Source organism: Pelecanus crispus, chromosome 3, assembly GCF_030463565.1.
Source record: "Pelecanus crispus isolate bPelCri1 chromosome 3, bPelCri1.pri, whole genome shotgun sequence".
NCBI classification, from domain to species: domain Eukaryota; kingdom Metazoa; phylum Chordata; class Aves; order Pelecaniformes; family Pelecanidae; genus Pelecanus; species Pelecanus crispus.
Genome location: NC_134645.1, coordinates 68,191,330 through 68,217,215, shown reverse-complemented (window position 1 = coordinate 68,217,215; position 25,886 = coordinate 68,191,330). Strand labels below are relative to the sequence as shown.

At 40.9% G+C, this 25,886-nt stretch overlaps 1 protein-coding gene across 1 annotated transcript in view; it reads right to left on the bottom strand.

Annotated features, from left to right (window-relative positions):
- The window catches only part of SGK1 (serum/glucocorticoid regulated kinase 1), an 80,322-nt gene that overhangs the window by 31,253 nt on the left and 23,183 nt on the right, over positions 1 to 25,886 (bottom strand). Inside the window, exon 2 of the mRNA XM_075708454.1 lies at positions 22,822 to 23,037. Coding sequence (XP_075564569.1) covers positions 22,822 to 23,037 — 216 coding nt within the window. The remainder of the gene's footprint in view (positions 1 to 22,821; positions 23,038 to 25,886) is intronic.

Genomic DNA, 25,886 nt, shown 5'->3' with positions numbered 1-25,886 from the left:
GTAAAAGCATTAAATCTTGTGAAACACCAAGAACACCAGTGACAGAAGTCACAGAAACAGCTAGGAAATCTAGTTTGAAATAGCTTGTGGAGTTCCTATAACACCAAGTATGCCCACTTTAATTGTATATCATATTGCTAACAAATACATCCATTCCAATAATTTTGCTCCTCCACCTTTTTTTCCTCCTTTAATTGCTTCACAGTTATCTGTGTTTACAGTGGCACTTTAATCACGCCTTCCATTTTTATGTCTACTCTGCTGTTTCAGTTGGGGTTCTCAAGAAGTGAGGCATCCTTAAGGAAAGCCCACTTGTTATTGTATGCAGGGTGTTTCTTTTGTATGTTTTTCTGGATTATTTTCACATAATACCCACTCAACTGAATAATCCATTCTCTGATCATGGGATTTCACATGAAGTATAGGTGGTGTTGATTGTCACATCTTAACATGTGAGAAAAAGTACAAGGCCACCATATCCACAGAATAAAGTGTTTTGCAGGTGCTTTTTTTTTTTTTCAATTATTTTTCCCCTTTATAATATTTGCACTGAAGAAGCTTTGCTTTTCATTTGTGACTTCGTGAATATGCTTATCATGGTGCTTGTAAAATGCTGGATTAAGTCTGTTTCCTAGCTGACATTGCTCAAGCCTAAAGTTCAATGAGGGGAAAGGAGACAAATAGCTTAATGCTAGTGGCCAAGTCTTTGTGCTAGCTGAGTACACTTAAGCCACAGCAGATAAGACCTCAACAGGTCAAATATTTTAAAACAAGATCCATACAACAGTGACTCAGTGTAGAATACAGCACATTCTTCTCCCTTCCCACATTTCTAGTACTCTGATCATGTGACCCCAAAAGCCCAGACACCCTGCTGAGTGAGACGGCTGCCAGTAAGCCTTGCCCTAGGAGTCAGCTGCGGAAAACTACAGCCTCCGATTTGCAAGAGGCAAACCATTTTAGAGGATCTATCTCCGAAGCAGAGTGTAAAGGCACTAAACTATGTTTTGGGATGGCTCCAATCTCAGTGCCAGTGGGAGAAGATAAAGTGAAGTCAGAAGTTCATATGTCAGTGCAAGCAACACTTGAATTGAAATAATTATTTTCACTAAAATTCAGGGCTTTATATATTTTGTGTAAACTTAATGTTAATTGCATGATCCTGCTTTTTCTTGTTTTAGAAACAGTAAAAAGACAGCAGTCTTTATAAATACCTAATAAAGTAGCCACTACATCACTTTCTTCTCTACTCTTTTTGACCTAGGCACACAGTTCTTTTCAGCTGCAGCACCTCTTGGTGTGTCCTCAGCCTGGAGGCTTCCTGTAAACAAAAGACTGGAAAAGAGACAAGGTAGGCAGACTGGCTGCCTGTTCTTGCAAAGGCTGGTGTAGGCCAGCGAATGGGAAAAGCTCTTGAGATTAATTTGATGAGATACTCTGAAAAAGTATCTTCCTCATGGCATCCAGCATGGGGATGGTTGAGGGCATCCAGACATTCACACAAGTGCATCTGTCCCATTGTGGGAGCCCCAGAGGAGCTGGGACCTGGGGGAATGGCTTCCTCCATTGCTGTAATGTGGGGTCCACGTTCCTCCACTGCACACAGCAGAGTGCCATGGGGGGACCCCCCTCACCAAAAATGGAGAAAGGAGACAGCATAAAGAAGACCTGTTATTCTTTGAATAACAATGATAGTAAGGCAGGTAACACTTCTGGTCTAGAAATGACCTAAGACTCTAATGCATGTGCTTTTAATGGGACTATTGCTATGTTTAGCTTTTAGCCAGTCCTCACCTGCTCTGCTGAACCAAAAGCAGAGAAATGTCATCTGCCTCATTCATTGCAAAGGCAATTTAAACTCTGAAGCCTAATTTACACATCAACATTGTTAATTATTTCATTGCTGAACATCTTAACAGAAAGAGCTCATTAATGGCTGCATATTCTGTTCACTTGAAAGGACATCAATACCAACAGTGGAAACAGAATACATTATCTAGACTAAATACCACAGCCACTTTGTATTAAAAAGAAAAGATGTTGCTCACAGATACTAAATGATACTCATTTATTAACATTATCTGCCTTCATTGCTGTTTTGTGGAGTCCTATAGAGGATTTACCTTGTTCAGCAAGACACAGCCTTGGGATCCAGCATATTTTTGCTGTTGGGAGGACAATGAATATCCTGTTTTCACTTGAGGTTCTCAATTATCCAAATAAGTCACTGAATTCTTTATGACACTTAACATATTCAAATTCATGGCTTCATTCCTGTAGACAATCTCTTCCAATGAAGACAATGTCAGGATGTGACAGGGCTGAGCATACACAGCTCTGTGTATTGTGCTTGTGACATGCTCACCTAAAGTGAAAAGATTCATAAAGTTGGTGACGCTAAAATGTCTATAATCAGGCTTTAAAGCTAGTTATCCATTGAAATGAATGGGAGCCATCCACATTTCTCTTGGTGCGACTGCTTCAGCACTGCTGAAGTCTCAGCAGTGTTATCTGAGCCAAGGTCCTAAGCAGCTGCCAAAAGACTACCATCATGCCTAGTGCCCAGGAAGGGCTGCCACCACTTCTGGTGACTACAGTCACCTGCACCTTCTGAAATAAGAGTAGACTGGACTGCCTTGTGCTGGTGTTCAAAGCAGGAACCGCAGGTGAGTCTGAAATTTGAAGTTGCCTAGACAAGGACATGGCTATCATAGCTTCTTACTGGCAGGTTCTCCCAGGCTGGCTGTGAAAGAATATTCAGAGGTTTACATAGGTGGAGCTCTAAAAACAGTGAGGAGTCCAAGCTCTGCCTATAGGTGGAAGAAGCACTGATGCAGATTTCTGTAAAACAATCATGACTTGCAGTGGGTTTGATTATGCCGCGATCAGGTCAACTTGAAGGACCATAATTAAGTGAGCTGCGAAGTTGAAAGAAGGTCATTGTCTGCATTTTGTATCCTGCAATACTGTTTCTCCAGCCTCTGTGTTTCTCCCCACAGCACTCTGCATCCTTGCAAGGCATCTCTGCAAGGAGCCCCCGTCCTAGGCACAACGGACTGCAGAATCCCATAGCTGCAAGCACAGCTCTCCAGGCTATTACTACCATAAACACACAATGCATATGCTATTTAACATGCCTGTCTACATTTTTTTACATTCTGGGCCTCAGAAGGATTCAGCCTACACAAAGTCCCATGTTTGTGTTACAAGGGTCAGAAACAATATGCTTTGTAGACAGGCATCTCCTGGTGTCCTAGTGAACATCATCATAATTTCTGAAGAGGTTTGCAGCCAGGATGATTCAAACCATAAGCCTCACTGGCCCCTGCACTGTTCCATGGGTGAAAAGAGCATGCATTTATTTTTTCCACTTCTTTTGGTCAGTAATTTTAATCTCATTCCCTCCCCTCACCCTTCACCTTCTCTCCTGCTGCACTGCTTAGCAGATGGGCTGGTCTTCCTTTTATGGGAGGTGTAATTTTTCAAGACCCAGAGATAAAACTGCATGCACCCCTTTTAAAAAGGGGATTCCTTAGTAAGATGGGAAGAAGTCTGGACTAGAGCAGCATAGGCAGGAGGTGGATTTATTTATCTCTCAGGAGAAGAGGGTTGCCTAGCTTTGCAAAACACTTTTTTTCTCCAGAACAGCCACAATATAGATACCCTAGTGGGCTCTGAAGGATTCTCTTCCGAGGAGAAGCACCAAGAATGACAAGAATAATGTTCTTCAATAGCGTTACTGATTTGTTCAAATGATTTCCTATCACATCTTTGCTATATAGCAGAAAAGCATTTGTCATAGATGCTTGTTATTGGAAAAAATGTCCTCCATTCATAAAAGGAATCTTTTATTCAGGCTGCAACTTTAATTTTCAATAAGTATCATGGCTTTGCCTTGACAATTGTCAAGTTGTGGGAGACCTTATTATTTGTGAAAATGTTTTGTTCTACTAAGATTATTGGGGAAGGGAGAACCAGATATTATTGCTGCCCAAAAAACTCAGTTAAAACAGAGCACAAAAAGCTGGCTTTGGATCTAATAGGATAATTACTAACTGCATAAGGTTTTGTAAAACTTGCAGCTTATCAGTACAGGTCCAAGCTATTTGTGAGTAGCTCCCATCTAACCTGCAAAAACACAACTGTCTTCCAGAGCTTCCTTCACCGTTGCCAACTAACAGAAAATGCATCTCTCTGTAGAAGGACATACTGGGTTAACTGTGTTTTCCATGTGTTTTTGAACCAAATGGACTTTATCTCAGCCCGAAGCCAAGCTCAGGGACATAACTGAACAACACTTTGTGAATCACAGCTTTTGTGATTCATTGCCTTCAACAGTGCAAACCAGAGCTGTATTTAATGATGTTGGGAAACAGATCTGTTTGAATGGGACTGGCTGATGTAACATGCTGAAGGACTGTGTTGTGGCTCGCAGGATAGGCACGCAGGGACAATGAAACAGCAAACCTGCAGTGCAATGTAAATGCTGCATCAGATACCGATTCATTATGGATGTGCAGCATGCTGTAGCTATGTCACCCATTCACTTACTGAAAGAGTCCTTCCTCTTGTATAAACAAAGTCATGGGGGGGGGTGTGGAGGAGCAGTGAAAATCAGCACTTTTCTTCCCTATACTTACATGAAATTTCACCTGTGTTTTATCTACAAAAGAACTGCACCAGTCCAAACAATGCATATAAATGTTATTTGTGTAATAAAGGCCTTTTGGATTGCTCATCATAAAGCAGCCAACAGCTTTTGTTAAGTGGCAAAAATAAGAAAGCATTGAATAGGCAATAAAAAAAAGTGCGCCACATTTTTCTCTGGTAAATGCTTAGCTTAAAAATTTATTGAAGCCAGAATATTAGATCCAAGGCTTCTTACCTCAGAATTTGAAAGAGCTTGAATTAGGATTCAGATTCATATCTGTGTTTTGCTCCATGGGGCTAAATAGGAATCCAGAGACCAGACCATGCTGAATAGAGAGGAAATTCAGGTGCATGTGTGAATTCGGAGTTACAGTCACAATGACTGCAGAGTCAGAAGTGGCTGGTATAATGATCTTGTCTGATATTCTGCATAATGTGGCTACAGAATCTTGCCAGGTTGATTGCTACCTCACCCGCCTCACCTCCAGCATCATGTCATATCTGGTTTTGAGTTCAGGATTTCCAGTGATAGAAAATCCACCCTTCCTTACATGAGTTATTTGTTCAACATTTTTTTCACTTTTTTCTTATTGATTGCTTTTGATTGATCTTCCTATCACAGGATACTTTTATGTCTTTTCTTTGAAGAGCTTTGCGTTACAAGTAGCTGCTCCACCAGGGAGCTATTTGTAGACTACAGTGAAGTTGCCTCTCAAACTTGTTTTTGATGAAATCATAGCCTTTAACATCCTTCACTGAGGGTTAAACAATCTTGCATTTGGCACATAGGAAAAACACACACAGTTCCTACAAAGTAGCAAACAGAGCTATACATTTGAGCCCTTGCAGTTGCCTCACAGTAACATGTACCTACATCCTAAATCAAGTTCAGAAAAAAAAAAATCCTTTAATTAACATTAGCTGTGTTTTCCAAATAAGGCAAAGTGTTACAGAAATGGAGTTTATGTCTAGACTATCTAAAACAGGATTTATTGCCATTTTTCTCTTTTTATGTAGATTTTAGCAGATCAACCTAAAGACTACAATTTAACTATCACAAACAAACTAATGCATCATATCTTATAATAAAAGTGATAAACTGTGCCTGAAATTATTTTGAGTGTGGAGTTTAACTCTCTTAAGTAGCACAGTGGAGTAAAAAAGTAGCTGTATGCAGAGCTGACCCAACACTTGCAATGAATGAGGTATGTTGATTAGAGAGGACAGAGCTTCCACATGTTCACAGGGTCCTTTGGAGCTGTGGATATCTTCCAAGGCTCACAATGTACTTCCCTTTTTTCCAGGAATCAGCCTGAAAGTGTCATAAGACTGGACTTTCTGGTCCTTGCTGTCTCTAAACAGGGCAGAGTCATTCAGTTGTACATTATCCCGCTCTCATCCACAGATAATGAGTGCAGGGAAATGGATATTAACTGAATTTACTTCAGGTTTGGATTAAGATTTGGGCAAAGGTTGGGGTCAGTTCTCACTTTGCCTGACCTAGTTCTCTGCCCTGGGTGTTAAAGCCTCAGAAATAATCAGTGACCCTTGCATGCTCCCAGCTTGCTTTGAACTGCTTCTGGCCTGAGCAAAGAGTGTTTTTCTACGGATGAGCAGGTGAGATGTCTCAGCAATGAACACATACCTATGGTGACCGTCGTTATTCTCTGGCACATATTGCCAGAGAGAAGACACTACTGGATTTTGCTTCAGATACTAAGTGCACTTACCGTGTAGGCAGTTTACTGACCCTCTAGACTGTATCCTCACTCTGTCCTAGGCACGAGTATAGAAAACTAGTTGCAATACTGTATTATCCTCTACCTTTCTGTACCTGGGAAGAAATAAAAGCAGTGACCACTCATGCAGTGATGGATGCATTCCGCAAGCCAGAGAAAATTATTAATATGTGGCATCTTGAGGTACCAAGCCTAAGGATTAATTGGATAATTATTATCTCCATTTTACAGATGGAAAATCTAAACAACAAAGAGTTTGAAGACTTGTTCAAACTTAAAACTCAGTTCAAGGAATCTGGAATAGACTCTAGTTCCCAATCCTCTAATTAATTTTCATAATGAAATGATGTCCCCTAATACATTCTTTCATAAATATGACAATCAGTTTACACATACAGTGAGTTTTAAACCAATGGAGAAGCCCCTTTTTTCTGCATATTTTCTTGATGGTCATCAAGCACTTTGGGATCCTTTTTTCAAGGCTTGTGGTCTGCCATGTGTTCAGATACAAAGAGACTGAACTCAGCTAAGAAAGACAGTAGATCTCAAATCCCACCAACAGGACTAACAAGCCCTTGAAACCTCATGTATATGGGGTTTGCTCAGAAACAGGGGTGAATTACTGAGGAACAGAGCTAAATTTCTGAATCTGAATGAAAATCTGAATGATTACTTCTGTTGTACCACAGCTCCAGGTCTTTGCAGCTTAGTGAGAGGAGGTGAAGGATAATGGCTACAATTGTGTGCAGGACCCACACTGAGCCAGCTGTGATTTGCAGCTGGTGAGAGAAACAGGAGCGAGTTATATGAGGGGTGCTGTGTGTCCTAGAGGTCTTCCTTGGACTGGTAGTGGCCAGGTTTCCAGTTCTGGCCCCAAATGCCACCATAGCCTCACCCCTTTTACAACTCCTAGCCCTGTGCAGTGTCTATGCTAGCAGTGGTGGGGAGCTCTCTACAGACATCTCAGTCCCTGTGTACAAGGACACTGGCTGACACATCCTTTAACCTTCTCTGAAACACAAACATATTTATACAGGTAGAAAAGCAGATATGCTTGACTGGAGAACAGAAGATGGGGACGATGGAGGAGCAGACAAGTACCTTGACCCATCAGCAGCAAGCGCACGGTGCACACATCGACTGTCCTACTGCATCGAGACTTCCATTTACGTTGCCTGAGAGGTACATATCCTGAGAAAGCTAAATAGCCTTTGCTATATGGACAGCTTCAATGTCCTACTAACTTTGAAGTGTTGATATTTTCATAATACTGTAGTTCAGTGTCGTGACAGCAAACTCAAGCGCCCATTTTTATAAGAAAAGACTATGATCTGTTGTGCATGAATTAACATGCGGTACTTAGGTTTGATCCTTTTTATCCTTAGTACCAGATTTGTTCTCCCTTTCATTTTCCCTGCTAAGGAATCATTTGACCTGAAAATAAAAAGGAAATGAGGCTAGTTAGAAGCAAAGAGTTTTTGGAGAGTCACTGTCTACCTGTGCTATACTTTAAATCATATTTCCATTCATTTCTGACAGCACAATGACATGGCGAGGAAATGATCCTGTTCTCTGTTTAAGACAATGGAAAATCTCACTCTGTGTTCAGAGTTCACCTCTTGGGGAAAAGGAAAATGAAAGGACACATTCTAGCTGGCACAAGCAATCCTTTCATTCACAGAGAATGTGAAAAATCAATTGACACTTTAGCTGCCTGACCTCTGTTACAAACATCTACAGGGAAAGAAAGCAAATTAGGAAAATGTGTCCTTTTTTACTTAGGTTCATTTAAGGTTGCAATGTTAGTTGCATGGGCGTTCAGAGGAAGAAATGAAGCAAAGCTTTATTTCTGTCATTAGAGTTGAGCTGTATAGATATAAATGGATGTCTACATAACGCCATTGCTATCTGTTGTGCATGTCCAAAACTTGAAATGGAATTGTATGCAACTATTACAAGCCCATGTTATTCTATACCCACATTTTGCAAGAGGTGGTGGAAGTGGAGTGACACTGGCCTGATAATGAGGGCAATGATTGTTGTTTGCCATTCAGAAGCAGGAACAGAAACTGAAAAAACTTGAACAAATAGGCTATGGCTATATCCGGGGTGTGATTAGCTCAAGGGTAGACTAGACTAAACCATGTCCCAAAGTGCCACATCTACCCATTTATTGAACACTTCCAGGGATGGTGACTCCACCACCTCTCTGGGCAGCCTGTTCCAATGCTTGACTACCCTTTCCGTAAAGAAATTTTTCCTAATTTCCAACCTAAACCTCCCCTGGTGCAGCTTGAGCCCATTTCCTCTCGTCCTATTGCTAGTTACTGGGGAGAAGAGACCAACACCCACCTCACTACAACCTCCTTTCAGGCAGTTGTAGAGAGCAATAAGGTCTCCCCTCAGCCTCCTCTTCTCCAGGCTAAACAACCCCAGTTCCCTCAGCCGCTCCTCATAAGGCCTGTGCTCCAGACCCTTCACCAGCCTTGTTGCCCTTCTCTGGACACACTCCAGCACCTCAATGTCCTTCAGACTGAGGGACTTAAGCTATAAAGTTCTATACATAGTTCTTATCTGGATTGATGTTGTTTACACTGGTCAGTCATGCAGCAATATCCAGTTTGGCTTGAACCTTGTTTAAATCAGATTTAAATCCAATTTCTTTGCTCCAGTTTCTGCCCACAAGGTGGACTTTAAGGGAGGAATTAATAGGGCCTGTGTGGTCCTTGTAGTCTGGCTTTGCATTTGGAAAGGGTCTTATTTCTGAACATTTCACAGTTTGATATTTGATAGTGTGATTATTGACAGAACTTAATCTTGCACAAAATGGCTGCTGGCACGTGGCAGCCAAAGGTTCAACATAAAGGTTCAGTACTGTTTAATATGCAACTACTTGCATGTCTACTGAGCATATATGTTGGTCCTTAGCCTCTGCTGCTGTGGACTGTCTCTAGCCATGAGTTTTGAGGAGTAAGGGAAGAACAAGGGACATTTCACTGGTTATTGCAAATCATAAAAGCACCAAAACAGGTCTTTTGGGTGTGTTTATACTTTCTCTTCCAACTCACTTTATCACTAGTCATAGCACCAAGAAAAAGGGGACTTGTTAAATTGGAAAATATTTAACACACTAGTAAGTGTAAACAGTCATTGCAACTCTGGAATGCAGTAGCTCTTTTTTTCACAGTACAAGTATTCGCTTGCATTCAGAGTTACCTAATCAGATATGGGAATGATGGTTGGTTGCATGCACTTTCATAGCTATGTATCTCTCTGACCAAAGTTCCTGGATGTGCTTAGAGAGACAGAGATTCATTTTTTCTGTTCCTTCAAAAGATATGTACAGCATGCAGGTGGTCTTTTTTCCAGCTGTCCACAAAACTTTAAAGCAGGTGTGGCATAACCAGTCTTCCATCATTATCACTGAGGCTGTGAGCAGGATTAATTGATTTATGAATTGTGGCTTTGGTCCAAGAAGAGCTTATGTTTCTCCCCCAAAGTAACTGAAATGGCATTCTTGGTGAAATGATAGAATATGATCCTAACCCACCCAAATTTGGCAACAATCAAGCTGGAGCCAAAGACATTTTGAGGTTGTGACAGAATTGAACAAGTCTGTTGCCACCAACCTCACCACAAGGCTGCTGCCAAGACACAGAAGATTCAAGACTAAGTATACACAGCAGTTTCACTGAAAGAAAAAAAATACTGACAAATGTTTTATGAAGGCACTGGCACAATTTTTTTTTCCCTAAAGTTCCTTGCAAAACTTAGAAAGGGACAACATCTTCTAAAGATCTGCTGACAGCTGTTTAAGGAAACTGGTATAGAATAAATATTCCTATATTATATATATTCCTATATATATTCCCATATAAATATATATATAGGAATATATAGGGCTTATTTCCACTCATCTCAGTATTGCTGGAATGAAATGTGAGGAAGAATCAGGCTGCTAATGGGGTACATGGCACTGATACAATCTGAGTTTTGCAGTAAGAGACTTGGAGAGAATCCAAATTGCCGTTTTCCTGTGCTCCTCCAGTTATAGGCTGTGGCAAGTGGTAGGTTCAGCACGGTCTTCAGCATGTGCTAATGTAGTAAAAACACAGATTCACAGCCTACAGTAGCAATCCTGCAGCTGAAAGAGAAAAAAGGGGCCAAAGATTGCAAGCGTTGCCACCACAGGCAAGCCTGGGAGGACAAGCAAGAGCCAGATCTGTTGGTAGAGTATCTTCTGAATTGGGTGTGAAATGCCCCTCTAAATGCAGAGGCAAAGCCCCGGACTAAAACCATGGGAGCGGGCTGTAACTAGCTCAGGAAATGGCCAGTTTGCAGTTGGGTTTCATGTTCTAGTTGTGCCTGTAATGCAGGGTCCTGCAAGAGGCACATTGTGAAGGAGGAGCTAGCTGAGCATAACAATCTTTTATGGTGTATCCATGTCTTCCAGGGGTTAATGCCCAGTTACTTATTTTCAAAGACTCTTCCCAAAACTGTAGAGTGTGGAAAGTGTTAAGTAGTGCTTATCAGGGTGGAAAGTCACTCTGCAGTTCATATGTGAAGTGATATCCTGAATGGATGTGTCAACAGCCATATAACCTGTGATAAGAACTTTGCTTGCTGCACTGTTATGTCAGCCCCATTTCACGTGGCTTTCAGAAGTTGAAGTGGTAACAAAACTCTGGTCTACTTGCACGTGGAGCGTGCATGTAGCTTCTGCTCTGCAGATCACACTGACACAGTATTGGCAGAAATTTTTCTGTCTCCACTTCAGGACAAAATTACATAGAATCATTGATCAAAGTTAGGGAATTTGAAATTCCCTTTCCCCCCATGCCGTTGCTATATTATCTGAAGGGAATATGAACCAAAAGAAGACAGTGAAAACTAGTTATAACTAAGTAACTTTACTGTAGGACAGATGCTCCTTTTTCATAGTAGTGCCTTGTGCGCTCCTAGAGAGGGGATGATACAGAGAATTTCCTTTTAAAATTTGTCATCCCTGAAGGTCAATGCCAAGTAGCTTCAGTTCCACCTTTTAAAAAGAGGGTATTATGGGACATAATGAGCAAGAGTTCCTAGAGGCACTACCAGCTCCAAGTGCCCCAGTTTCTGAGATCTTGGCTTGAGGTCCTGCACAGTTCCTTGGCACGAGGGGTGTTTCTTACCTTCTGCAACGTTTTCGAAGATTAACTTGGTGCATGTGCGTCCAAGAGCCAAAGTGCTTAAAATTGCTGGTCACTTCTGACAACTTAGCCAGTATCAATGTATGTAATCAAACCAAATATTGATATAAAATGCTACTTTGAGACATTAGGAATATAATTAACATAGTTTACTGACACGCTGACTTTAAAAAAGAAAGCCACCTTCAGATACAGCTGAACTGAAAACTTTGTAGCATTTTAGTGATGTATGGCGATATGAAAGCAAAGCTAAACAGAAATAGAGTGGAAGCTCTGGACTTTCAATTCTGACAAAAACAACTGGTGGTTGAAGTAAGGTACACAGATTTCTGAAATTCTCCCAGTTATAGTGATTGGATTTTAAAGATACTTTTCAGATATATGATATTTATCCTGACAGAGGCTTACTCAACAGTTTCATTGTTTCATGCATTTCCCTTTGGTGCTTTGAAAAGAAAGCAAGTTTGTTCTTTTCATCTATAGCCATTCCCTCAGTAGCTGTAATTTATTATGTAGAAAAAGGATTGTGTTGTATTTCTGTATGCATTTGGCTTTGCATGCAGCTATGTTTTTCTTTCAGTAGATGTATCTTGGGGCTTGGGGAATTGTTTTGATGAAAGGGCTGCTTTTTAAGCCAAAATATCTTTATCTGTCAAAGAGCCTCGGTTCCTGTGGCCTAGATTAAAAAAAAAAAAGAAACCCTTAAGAAACAAAACGTCATCGTCTTAATAATGCTACCTTTTAGACATCTGTTTTCTAGGGTAAAACCTGTAACTCTAGGTGTATAGGTACCTCTTTAGTAGCACTAGAAGCTTCATAACAAGAGTAACAACAGCCAGTACACTGACAATAGAGCGGGAAATCTGTTAGCATTAGCCATCTAACTCATTCCTTTTAAGAGTGGTTTTTGAAAAGCATCTCGAGGACATCAATCACTGTTTTTATCTAATAGCTCAGGCCTGACAACAAATGCTCCAGTTGTGACAGGTCTTGTTTTAATGCCTTTCCAACCTAGAGAAATCAAATATGTTTCTCCTGCTTTCCATGAGGCTGTCTGAAATAAAGTTGCATGCCTGATGGTAAAACTTAGCCACTCTCAAGCATCAGACCTTTGGGAAGCAGGCAGAAGCTGTCACTTTCCTTCTCAGCTACAACAATGCTTCGTCCCACAACTCCTTAACACACAAATAATCCTTGCAGCAGTGAATAGAGCCCAGGAATCATCTAACCTGGAAGGAGGTTCAGGCAGTCTACCCAGGGTTGGAGCAGGCTACCAGGTTTTGTGTGTGCTCTTACAGAGTGATGCAGCTGCAAAAGGAAGCATTCACAGTATCCTCCACTTTCACCTAAACAAGCTTATTATGGAGTAGTAGTTAGAAGATGCTTTGGGAGTGGGAAGGTGTTTGTTTTCCCTACCTACCAGATTTAAAAAGGTATCTAAATTGTAGTCTCTGCTTTCTCAGACTTCCACTTCACACTTTCAGGAATAATACGTGGGAGGTACCCACTCTTAGCAGCTCTTCCTTTTATATTTCAAGGGCAAGAGTGGATCCTACAGCATTCTCTTGAAGACCATTCTTGCATGCTAATCCTTCTTCATGGTTTAAAGAAAGACATCTAGCCCCTTTTTGTGTTTTCTACTTGCTTGTTCAGCACTATTCTGTAGCACCTAATTCTGTCTCTGCAATGTAGAAGACAGAATAGAATAGAATAAGAAAAGAAAAGAATAGAATAGAATAGAATAGAATAGAATAGAATAGAATAGAATAAGAATAGAATAGACCAGACCAGACTATTTCAGTTGGAAGAGACCTACAAAGATCACATAGTCCAACTGCCTGACCACTTCAGGGCTGACCAAGTTAGAGCATATTGTTAAGGGCATTGTCCAAATGCCTCTTAAATCCTGACAGGCTTGGGGCATTGACAACCTCTCTAGCAAGCCTGTTCCAGGGTTTGACCACCCTCTCAGTAAAGAAATTATTCCTAATGTCCTGTCTAGTATTTAACTGTAAGCAATGGATTCTGCTCCAGAAGGCAGGTGTTGTAGTCAGGTGCTATCGTACCACTCTTAAAACGTTTATTGGATTTGTGACAATTTGTAGTTTGGTGATTGTTGATTGTTTTTTGTTGGGTTTTGGTTGGTGGGTTTTTTGGGGTTTTTTTGTTTGGTTGTTTGGTTTTTTTTTTTTAATCTATCTGTAAATTGTTTATGTGCAAAGAGAAAAATATTCTTTGTTGCATAGGAAAGCAAAACCCACATGGTTTCACAGGATGGCTTACTGCTAAGGATTTCTTAATTAGAAGGGTTTGGATTAATTTTCAGTTTCTTAAAGCTGGTCATTCCTAATCTACAGAAGTCCCATGGGCCTGACTCCCTCTTCTTCATGACTCAAGTGCCTTTTATAGATGTCAGATGGGATTACCGCCCCACCCCCAAGATCTTGATCAGGAAAATGTGATACTTCTTTTCCCCCAAAATTAATTCCCCAATTTACACAAAACTAGCAAGGGATGTTAAAACCAGTGCCTTCTTTGCCAGTAAGGCTGCAAAACAATTTTGAAACAGTGTAACTGTTATGAGTCTGAGCTGGTTTTTTTTTGTTTTAATGGTAATGTCAATATGGTGTGATACAATATAGGCCATACGAACTCTTTGTGCAGCTGCACTGCTGCTTTGGAAATAATTATCTTTCCATTAATGCAAATGGTCAAAAAAGTTGGCTTACCATGCACCTCTCAAATCTAGAGAGTGCATTACAGAAACTCTTTTAGAATATCCTGTGCTGACTATTCAGAGGGGGAAAAAGATTTCACAAAATGGAAAGGCTATAATTGGATGCAGAGCAAGTACACTGTATTAAGATAGGAGACACTCAGGAGTCCTGGGATCTGGGAATTGCATTAAATTACCTTAAATGAGCAGCATGCATGGTATTAACTAACTTTATAATAGGATTTACAGAGTGCATGACTTTACTATGGAGGTCTTAGCCAATTACAACCTCTTTGTTCGAAGAGGAAGATTCTACATAAAGGGTTATCTGGAAGTTCTAGACAGAAAAATAATGATACTTATTTATAAACTGCGAAGGAATGCAACAGCTAACATCTCTCTAAGATGAGAACAAAATTACTCACTGTGTTACTCATACTGACCAAGACACTTGGGATGTCTTGTGATATCTGTGACTTCTTGGGATAGATGGACTGGTGCGTATAGAGTAGCTGGAGGAAGAAACGAGCTTTTCTTTATGGGACATGCTTTTGGGTCAGAGATTAATTTCTTTAGAGAGAAATGACATACAAGGTTAACTCTTGTCAATCCTCAAAAGTACAGTCTAGGCAGGCCATGAAATGACTCTTGGTGGGCAGGAGGGGACACAAACTGGCCAGGGAAGGAACTCATTAGGAGTGGGAAATTCAAGGAGGTTTCAGCTCACTCCTCAGTTCCATACGGTCCTGCTGGTGACATGGTCCTGGCCTGGCCAGGTGGCAGAGGTGGCCCTGCAGCTGCTCCTGCCCTCTGCATCCCCCCCATCTTTGGGCAGCCCTGGACTCCCTGACCATGTCATAATATGGCTTATTGCTCCCTTGGTGGATGGGTTTGAATTTGGGTTTAAGTCATACTCAGCTATTTTACAGACCAAGACTTGAGCTGTCTGCATACTGTCTCATGCACGTGTATGTGAGAGAGTTTTTATCTTCAGTGCTGTTACTCTTTAAGAGAGGAGTATTACTTGCCTGTCAGATTGTTTTTATGACCTTGTCACACAATGCAACAGACTCCTTTATTTATCTGCTATGAAGCACTGAATTATCTTCAAAATGAGCTGAACCAATGATTACAAGATGGACAATAAACAGATTAAAATCAAACTCCAATAGAAGAAAGCAACTCCAGTTGTCCCTGCTAAATATAACCTTTGAAGACCAAATGGATCTAACACAGCGTTAGGCTGTAAAAAATATGTTCTCATCAAAGAAAGTGCTTTTTGACTGGGTTTTTTTCACCTCCTTCTTTGACGTCAGGTACTAAATATTGCCAGAAGTAGGATTCTGGAGAAACAGAGAACATTGTTCCATTCTAGTAAACAAATCTCTTGACTTTATGTGTCCGACCACTTGCTAATCAGAAATGAGCCTTGTCTGTCCTGCATGACAGGACAAAACTAAAGAGAAATTTGGTCTACTGTGTCTGGCCCAAATTCCTCACACTCACTGTGCTGGGTTTTTGCTGGTTACTACCATCAATGTAGAAATTAATACTTTTCTCTGATTGCTGTCAGCAGAGTTATTTGGATCTCTGAGTGGAAAAGGTACTAGATAAACACCATATTAAAAATAAAAATACTTTAAAAAAAAAAAAAAAGAGAGAGAAAGAGATGTCATTTCCTGTCCAGGTACTATGGAAACCCCGTGGAAAGTACAATAAATCATTTTCCAGTTGCAGAAGTTCTCAGGGAAAACCCTTGACAATTAGTTTCTTTAAAATAGGAAGTATTTTAATTATTTTCAGTAGTGTTGAACCAGCATTCAAAAAGGATGAGAGAACATTTTTATTTTTTGATATTGACTTGTCCAATTAATTTACTAAATGTATGGCACTGGAACAGACCTGTGATGGATGTACAAATGACTGAGTGCCTCACTGCATATTTGTACAGCAGATGATTGATGTATCACATCATTTCTTTGAGTCATGGAACGGATTTATATGCTCTGTGCTATATAGACATTCTCTTTGTCAGTTGGGACCATAAAAACCCCCACAGGCAATTGTCTGCTATTCAGTCTTTGCCATTCACTGAAATTACACATAATTTTAGCCTGTGCATTTGCAAACTGTGCTTTGCCATTTCCATTTGAAAACGCTTTTGTGTTAAACATTTTTGACTCGTCTAAATAAATATTATCCATAATAACCCTATATCAATCCATTACAAATCCATGAAAGTACGTACTGCATTTAGATTTAATCCCTGAAACAAAGCCTGTTCCCACCTCACTCATGTGTTGCTTTCACAGCTGATTCTCACACCTGCTGAGAAATCTGAGGAACAGAGAAATCTAAGATTGCTTTTCATCTTGGTAAAGCTGTAGGATCTGCAATAAAATCACATTTGAGTCGCTGGTCTTTGGATATACACACGATCAAATTCCTGAAGTACAGACACCGATTGGCAGATATATAAGCCTGTGCTTATGGGTGGAGATGTGTATTTAAATGTACTGAATTCCAAATTCCATCAAAAGCCCATTAGTGACACATTTATATCAATAGCTAAAAGAGCTTTAGTGCAGTCAGCTAGAAACAACTATTTAGGAAATAGCTGTAAGCTATGCTGGTGAAAATGAGTTTTCCATTTGCAACTGTCAACTTGCAGGATTAAGCTACAACTTTGACTTGTGATGATCCAGAAAATATGACTTTCTGCAGCCAGTTGCTGCTGAATGGAGAGAAGTACAAAATACCTTCTTTACTGTTCTAATTGCTCATATTGAACCACTTGCTTCTCTAAAACTCTTTTTCATTTTCAGACAGTGCTATAATACATTTCTGGACCAGAATATGATGACTGGGTTTACTTGTATATGAAAAATAGTTAAACAGAAGCTATGGAGTTCCAGTGGTTGTGGATTCTCAAGTTAAATTACATGTAGTATATAAATATTTCCTTTACTGGTTTTAATATCTTTTTCCTTTGGATTATGTTAGAAGTATCCTTGTCAATACAACATGGAACACTGAAAACAGGGTTGCCCAACAGATTATCTCTCTGTATGTCACTCTTATGAGTACAAGGTACAGTTCCCAAACTTGGTGGTATAAGACCCCATCCTCCAGTCTTGGAGAGGCGTTGCAAAATGTACTCTGAAATCTGGAGTAACCAAGTGTAAAGGCAAGAACATCCTACACATGAATACGTTAAACTCCAGCTGTAAGTAAGTTTCACTCTTCTGTTTTGACAGACAGTTCCAGATCCCTGTAATGCTTATGTTTAAAGTCTGCTTATAATGTTCAGCCTTTTGTACCACATACAAGATTTTCTCATTGTATCTATGCTATATGTTAGCTTAAATGGAAACTTTTCAATTGTTTTCCATTTTTGCTTTCCAGACCTATCCCTACTATTTCATTGTTGCAATGGAGCAGGCAAATAAAGGGCCATATATTTTCTGGAATGACTTTAGGAATATGATTATTTTCTTACCAGGAGCTTTTCCTCATTGCAAGAATGGACAAAAGGGAAAACAAAACACATTGAGATGATCTTCATAACTGTTTCCTGAATCCCTGTATGGAGAGATTCCAGCACATGCAAGATGACAAAGTTTCTCATACCAAATGTCAGCCTGAGCTGTAGGCTTATGGGACCACTGGCGTCTTTGTCTGTCCTTTGCTCCATGGAAGTCCCTTCCCAAAGGATCTTACTTACCAGGGCCTCTACCAGCCACTTCAGAGTGGATCTCATTATACAGATGAAGGGAAAGAATGATACAGTTTGTCCTGCAAGGCCTTTCCCAGGCATTTGTTGTCCTGGTATCATAGGTCTGTCCTCACCCACACTAGCTATATTTATTTCACATCCTTCCTCAAGTGTCTTTATATGGGGCAAAAGTAAATGCAGTGAATGGAGGGCTGTACTCCTCAATGAATGGGTAGAGGGTCTGCTTTGCTGGGTGTGGGATTGCCCTTCTGAGCTACCCTGAGCTGAGGTCTTCAGTAAGCTACTCTCCATGGCACCCAGGGCTGCCTTCTGGAATAATCACAGTTAATGTAAGACCCTGCAGTGTGTACTGAGTAGTTCAAATTATTCCATCGAAGTGCATTACTGTGTTTCTGTCTCTATCAAGTGTAATCTGCCATCAGGTTGTTAATTTGCCTGGGTTTATTAGAGGCTCTCACAGTCCTCTCCAGATTTTATTTCACGGAACTATTCTGTTACCCAAACTTCTTTTTTTTTTTTTTTTTTTTTTTTCACTTATTTTTCCAAATTATGTTTTAATGCAGCTCTTTTCACATATGTTTGTTACAGGATTAATTATCCCATACTGGGCTTTCAGGACTTCCATTTCCTCTATTGTATATGTGCATATGTTTGTGTATTAACTGGCACTTATCAGGGTGTAAATCACGCGGTGCCTCATTGCCAATGCAGTTCATTAAAAGTAGGAGGTCTTTTTATCTAAAATGTGTGAGAAAACCATCTTTCCCTAAAAAGCCCATTCAGATCTGTCACCAAACTCTTTCTTTATGGAGAACTAGTCAGATATTTCTTTTCCTTATCTCCACATTTTCCTAGTCCATTAAAAGGCATTTATTTTTATGATACACCTTTACACGATGTATTTCACCTGAAACATATTCTTACCCCATTTCAAATGCAGGTTTCTAGAATCTGTATGTTATTTATAGGAGAGATGCATAAGTAGAACTGTCTCAAATAATTGCCCAACCTTTGGCTTGGGTACCTTCTTTTCAGCATTCCTCATCTCTGAAGCAAGACTTGAAATATGGTAAAATGCTGAAATCTGACTGAAATCAAGAGCTCTCCTATACACAGGAATATTGAATGGTTTTTAACTGTAAAATAAATTCCTGCTATCAATCTAATAGCATGATACAAAAGTGTCTTTGAGAGTAATTAGCTTCCAATAAACTGCAAAGGACTTGTCCAAAAAGGTGGCAGCACTGAATTCCCTGCAGACTTAAATGCAAGACTTTCCTGATGCTCCTTCACAAAAGACATCAGGCATGGATGTACCGCAGCGGGTGGAAAAAGATGGGGCAACTCTCTCAGTAGCTTCCATCTCTTTTCCACCACCAGCCTCACAGAAGCGCTGAGAGAGGGTGAAGAGACAAAACCCCTTTGCCAGACCCACCATATCACACCTGACATGGGGACAGATTCCTTCAGGGGCTGATGGGGCTCAGCACCCTGCTCAGCACCCCAGAGCCTCCAGTCACGCGGCAGTGGCTGCACCCAAAACACAGAGATGCTCCTGGCAATTTAAAGTCACGTTGCTCACATGAGGTAAACGCATTAGTTTGCTCTTTCCCTCCTCTCGTCCCTTAGCTAGGGGCAGTGTGGGGTTTTTGTTTAGCTCTGGAAAGAAAAGACAGCTCTAAAAATGCAGGGCTTTGGTCTACTAGATAGCGATGTGTCCGTGGTGCTTCAGGACAAATGCCGGCTGATAGATAGGGCAACAGGAGCTTTTTTAGACAAAGAGGAAAGAACAGAACAAGCCTTAAACCTAACTGTTGGCTCTGTTTGAGAAAAAAAGAAGATATTTTGAGCTCACTAACAAGGTCTGTTATCTTTTGCGTATTTAGAGAAAGGTCTGAAACAAGGGCATAACAATCCAGTGTAAGCAGCATATACAGATCATGCAGAGCATGAAGGATTTTTTTGTATGTGTGTACGTGAGTATGATTTACCTCTAATAACTCAGCTTGGTAAACCCTCACCTGAGATTTAAATCACACCTGATTTTCACCATGTTTCCTTCTGCCCGTTTAGTAGACTGCTAAGCAGGTCTAAATGATGGTTTGCCTGCTCTTTCAAAACCAGCTTATTTACACAGGGTATTCATCGTACAGCGCAGCAATTTATTTTGAAAGGGAATTTACCCTTCTCATCAAGCCGGTGAGTTTTTACGCAACCTGAATTATGTAGATAGACAAGGAAAAGTGAGGAATGGTTATTGTAAATCATTACCCTGGCAGCGGTCCAAAGCCCTTAGGGCTTCAGCTGTTACACTGGTAGAGCAGATACAAGCTTCCATAGAACTAATCCACGTCAGTTACAAAACCCAATAATATACCTACGTAAGTCAGTCTTGTGAAAATTAGCATGGTTTTCTGGCCATGCTTGAAAATTATCTACTGTATACAATGTGGAAAAATGTCATAAAACTACAGAGATAATACACTATCATACAAATAATAGAGGAGACTTAGTAGAGGTTACATCAGTAATCATTTATAAACTCCACCTGACACCTGCCTTAATAGAAAAGCCTGAGGAGGTGGAAATGGAAGCACATCATAAGAAAAAAAATCTCATTATTTAAAATACTTTCAGTTTCAATATAATCTTATTTACATTAAGTCAATTTTTAAAGACTCCACTACATCACAGTAAACAAGTGGTAATGATTTTTTTCCCTGTTTTCATGTTGGAAGTAAGAACAGAAATACAGACATGTGTTCCCTTGGGTGATGTGGTTTAATAAGATTGTTTTTTATAAGGCCTTTTTCAAACTGATTAGAATAGTCTTAAACATGTCAGAGAAAGCTTGTTGCCTAGAATAAGCCTTTAATAATATTTCACAGCTGTTTTCTGTATGAATTAATTTGCCCTTGAACAAAACGACAGGGTCAGTAGGACCCTTGTACATGTTGGCATTGGGCATAGCACAAAGGAACTATAATCACTGAAACAGTACCTGGTTGCAGTACTGAAATCAACAGAGAAGAAAGAGTAATGGGGAAAAAGAGACAAGAAATAGCCAGGAGAGACAACTGGCACACCCAAAGCTCCCTGACAACTTAACAGAGACCACGTTCTCTTCTCCTTGAAATACGGACTGTCTCCATTCAAGTTCATTGGTTTAAAGTGAAGGGAGTTATTTCACATTTATGAAGCTTGTGCCATTTGTAACCCCTGAACAGAATCTCACCCAGCAACTCTTTTTAAACCTGGAAAAGGTCAGACATGGAGCTCCTTCAGCCTTTATTATTAAAAGCTTCCTGCCTGGTTTTACTGTAGAGAGAGAGGCAGTGACCTTACATTTAATCACATCAAAGACTCTTGCTTTAACTTACTTAAAAGACTCTTTATGCAGGATAGCTTTATCCAAGGAGTCTTTCGCCAGACGACGTTATTTTTAAAGCAGAGTGCAAAATATCCCTCTTGCTGCAGACTCCAGCTGCTGACTAAGCAGCCTCGCCGCTGCCTGCAGTAAGGAGACTGAGAGAGAGGTCTGGGGGAATCTGCGTTCAGCCAAATCTATCCCATATGCATGTAAAACCTAATGGAAATCAGTCGTGAGGCCCTACAGCTGTGTAGGAGTACATGTGATTTATGGCAAGGCAAAGGATTTGTAGAATCCTCCGTCTTTGGTGCTTTCATTTTTTAATGCTTCAGCCTGAGCAAAGTTAATCTTCTTAATGAAGTAAAATAGAGGAGTAATTAGCTCCTCTGCCTGTGCATATGTTTCACTAAAATGCCTTTGCTGGGTTTCTGAAGTACAAAGGACCTCCATTTTTACCTGCTGTTTGAATTTCCCTGTTTAAAAATGCAGCAGATGTAGCATGAAAAAATGGTTCTGCTGTGAGCTGTGTGCTAAGGCTCTGATAAATGCCTTGTCACATTTGCTCTGCTTTGTACTTGGAAAGAATCTTATTTGTTTGCTTTTATGTTTCTACACCTCCTTTTTTTGTGTGTGCCATTTCCAGGCAGGGATGGTTCTGTCAGGGATGACGGGCTCTGAGCAAAACTTTCTGTTCTGTGTTTGGCTCTTCTCCACAGGGATTAGGTGGAGCTGAATGATGAATGAAAGGTCTGAAGTCTGCCTGAGAAAAGCCCCTTCCTGACCATTTAATCTCAACCCTTACAGCTTTGCCACCTTCACATCTGTATGCAACTGCCCAGCACTACGCGCAGAATGATTTTGTCATTTATAACATACCAGCACGACTCGAGGCAAACCAGCATTTCCCTTCCACTTAAAAGACCCACTGAATCATTCAACTTCTGCTCAAGAAAACTCCCTGAGTCACACTCTTATTTCTAAAGAGAAAGTTAGATATGGGAGGGAGGGGGCGGGGGGATCAGGGAAGAGGGATGGTCTTGTAACTGTGGGACAGAAGGTAAAAAATGTGTGGTCCTTTTCCTGGTCCTTTTAATTATCTTGGAAGGATAATGTCAGCTCTCTGCACCTCAGTTTCTGTAAACCAGGGAAATACTACTTAGTGTTACTACTAATCTGTTCAAATAGTGAGAGACTACATCAAAGCACTTTTGTGAAGAACCCTTTGTTTCTCATGCTGTCCATGGGTATCAAAGTTCAAGGTAGAAAGCAGAGCCCAGATGTGCACAACAGCCTCGGTCAGCAGAGTTTCGGATTTCGGAGAATACCCTCCCTTCTCCGAGGGAAGAACAATCTCGTAAGTACAGACCCGTTATCAGTGTGAAACATGCAGACAAAGTATGGGGGAGGAAAGAGCGGCTTACTTTGCTGCTCCTCTGGCTCTCCCAGGAGCAGGACTCGGCCTCCTGAGGAGCGATCCCTCGCTGGAAAGGGTGGTCGCTCAGGCAGGTCTGGCACAGCGGAGGCTCGAGCTCCGAATCCCCTGGAGGTAAATGCATCACAGTGGACCCCGGGTATTGGAGGCTGGCATGTGGGTGCTTTTCAATGCTGACCATCGGGGTCTTAATCCACCTTCGTACCTGCCAACACAGAAAGAGGTTATGGACTCCCTTTGCTTTATGGCAGCAGCTGGGATGGCACAGCAGGGTTTCCGATGCGGATAAAAGCATAGATTAGGGAAAATAATCAGATACCGTTATAGAGAGTATATATATAGAGAGAGTCAGGATCAATTTTCTATAGGAGGAAGTACTAAGCCATGTCAGGGTGCGTGTGTGAACACATGCCATAGCCAGGCTTTTTATGCTGAGAATAATTTGCTGCTTTGTGCAACTGTGCTATAAACTTATCTACAATACAAAGTTTTCAGGCTTTATAAAGATACTGAAATACACGGTAGACTGCAAAGAAGAGTAAGACAACTACAGAGCCTAGACAGCTCCATTCCCCCTGTGGAGAGAAAGCAAACTGTTTTTGCAGGTATACAGTTGTAATGCTACTAGCTTTCTGCAGTCCCCTTTTGACAGCAATATCTTTTGTTTCATCTCTGACTTCATATACTCTCTCAGCCTTTTCTGTGCCTCCCGTCACTACATTCAAGAGCCAGTTGACCTGCCCTGAATTTTGACCCTGACTCCTCTAATCTGCCTTCCCCTGCCTTCTCCTTGTCTCTGCAGCTCCCGGGCTAGGAACCTGGTGCACTACAGCAGGAAGGACGCTATTTATGAGCATTAATACACTGGGCTGGCAGGGCATGATGTCAGCCTCGTGCGCTTTGTTTGCTCTTCCTTTCACTTCTGTGACTGTTTTCTGCCATGTGAATCAAAAGTATTGGGTTTTCTAACAAGGTAAGCGAGGAGTCAGAGACCTTTCTGAGCTCCTTTTCCAAGTCATTTTGTACTGTGAAAGCAAAGAGACCACTCTATCAGCTGTGCTATATTCGCACTCAATCTGATCAAAACTCCCTCATTTGAATGCCAAGCATAGATAGGGAGGTGTCAGGATATGTTTTACCAGCACAGAGGGGGAAGGCTGAGATAGCCAGAGCTGACAGCCCAACCAGCCTCCTACTGACAGGAGAAAACCTCTTTAAACCTCTTTGCTCTGCGAGCTGACTCTCCCATCCGTGCAGGGGAGCGGGGCAGGGCTGCAGGGACTCACTCTGGGGTGCGCAGTGCTCATCTCCCTCAGCTTCCCCAGGAGGAAGCCAGAAAAAGCACTTGGCCTCAGCATCGCCATGCTTCATTAGGAGATGATATTTGCCATTAGAGGATGCTTTACATCAGGAAAATAAACATTTTACGTTACATTAGTCATGAGCACGATGCCAAGTGTTTGATTAACAGTGGAAGTCTATATCGCAGCAACTGGTTACCAGGATCACATATGACAAACAAACAGAATGAAACGTGTCTAACCAGCCTTCTGCTGGTGACTCCTCCGTGAGCCATACACCCGCAATTGCCCTGCTGTGCTGACCTGCCGGAAATCTCAAGGTTAGGAACATTTTTCTCTCCTCTCTATGGAAACCAAGTAAACAGATGTCCTTCTGTGGGCAAATGAGCCACTTCCCACTGCATTCTCCATTTGCATTTTTTAGCCACATCAGTTCGTGTGGATGATATTAGCCTCTACTTCCGTGCTCTGGAGCATCCCTACAACGTCAGCCCCCGTTTTGGTCACTATAGCTCTTGGATGCCGTAGCTGGCAAGTGTCATGTCTGCGTGCTTTTGTACCAAATTTTACAGACTTGAAACCCAAGTGCTTGAAGCTCTGCGGAATTGTTTTTCCAGGATGTTAACACCAGTGTATGTTTTTTTATTGAACTTCTCTGCTTTTATAATTCCTAAATTCCCTACTGGTGCAGAGAGATTGCTGGCTCACCGTTTTCCTTATCCAGACTTTTTTAGCTTCAGGTTGGTGGGTTGAAGTTGTAGGGGGAGGGATTATTTTTTTCAGATTTCATTTCAATAAACATATTTTGAAACTGATCTTTTGACTCTAGCAGATTTTAAACACATTTATTTTGCCAAGCATAATTGATTCTATGATTGTTAAGCACATCATTAAATACATTACTCTCCCCAAGTAAATCCATGGTTGTATGTCTTGATCTAATTCCAGAACTTGGTATGTTGAAAAGAATAATTATATTCGTGGTCAAAAAAACCATGCTTGATTTTCCAGTGTAGTTTTATTACGGGAAGCATACAATGTGTTTAATCTGATTCTGAGAGGAGTAAATGACTGTTCCTTCTGTCCTTTTTAAGTTAGGCCTGGTGATCGGTTAAGTGTTTTCTGACCCTGTTCTGCTTTTCTTCCCTGATGTCCTGCATCTTCAGTCATCTAATTATGGGTGCAGACAGTGTGCAAAAGTGTGCATGAAAGAAGAACCGAACAGACAGCAGAGAGGGGCCTGGGCTGCAATGAGGCACAGGTTCAGTTTTTCTTAAAATTTAAGGGGCATGGCCCAGTCTTTTTCTCGAGACTACTCAATTGCATACAGCATCAGCTCAGGAGGGAATTTAAATGCAAATCTGTGTTTGAGGTTGCATTAAGACCCAATGATGTTTGGTTTTGTGATTTCAAATTCACAGCATTTGCAGTGACACAGTTAATCAATAATTTCTGTCACAGTTGCACTTGTTTCACTGTCCTGCATTTCCATTTACAGATCTCTAGTCTGCCTGTGTATTAGGAAGCACTCAAAATGTGATCTGAGTACTCCTGATACAGCAAAATCTGTCTGTATCAAGTGATCTACTAGCTGTACCTTTTAACGGCAATGGAATATACATTCAGCAGCATAATCATCAAAAACTAAATATTACCCACCAGTGCTTTAATTTGTGTGAATGTTAGTGATGAAAGAAAATAACAGGGCATGCATTTTATGAAGCTGCACACACCCGAGTGTAGGTAACATCTT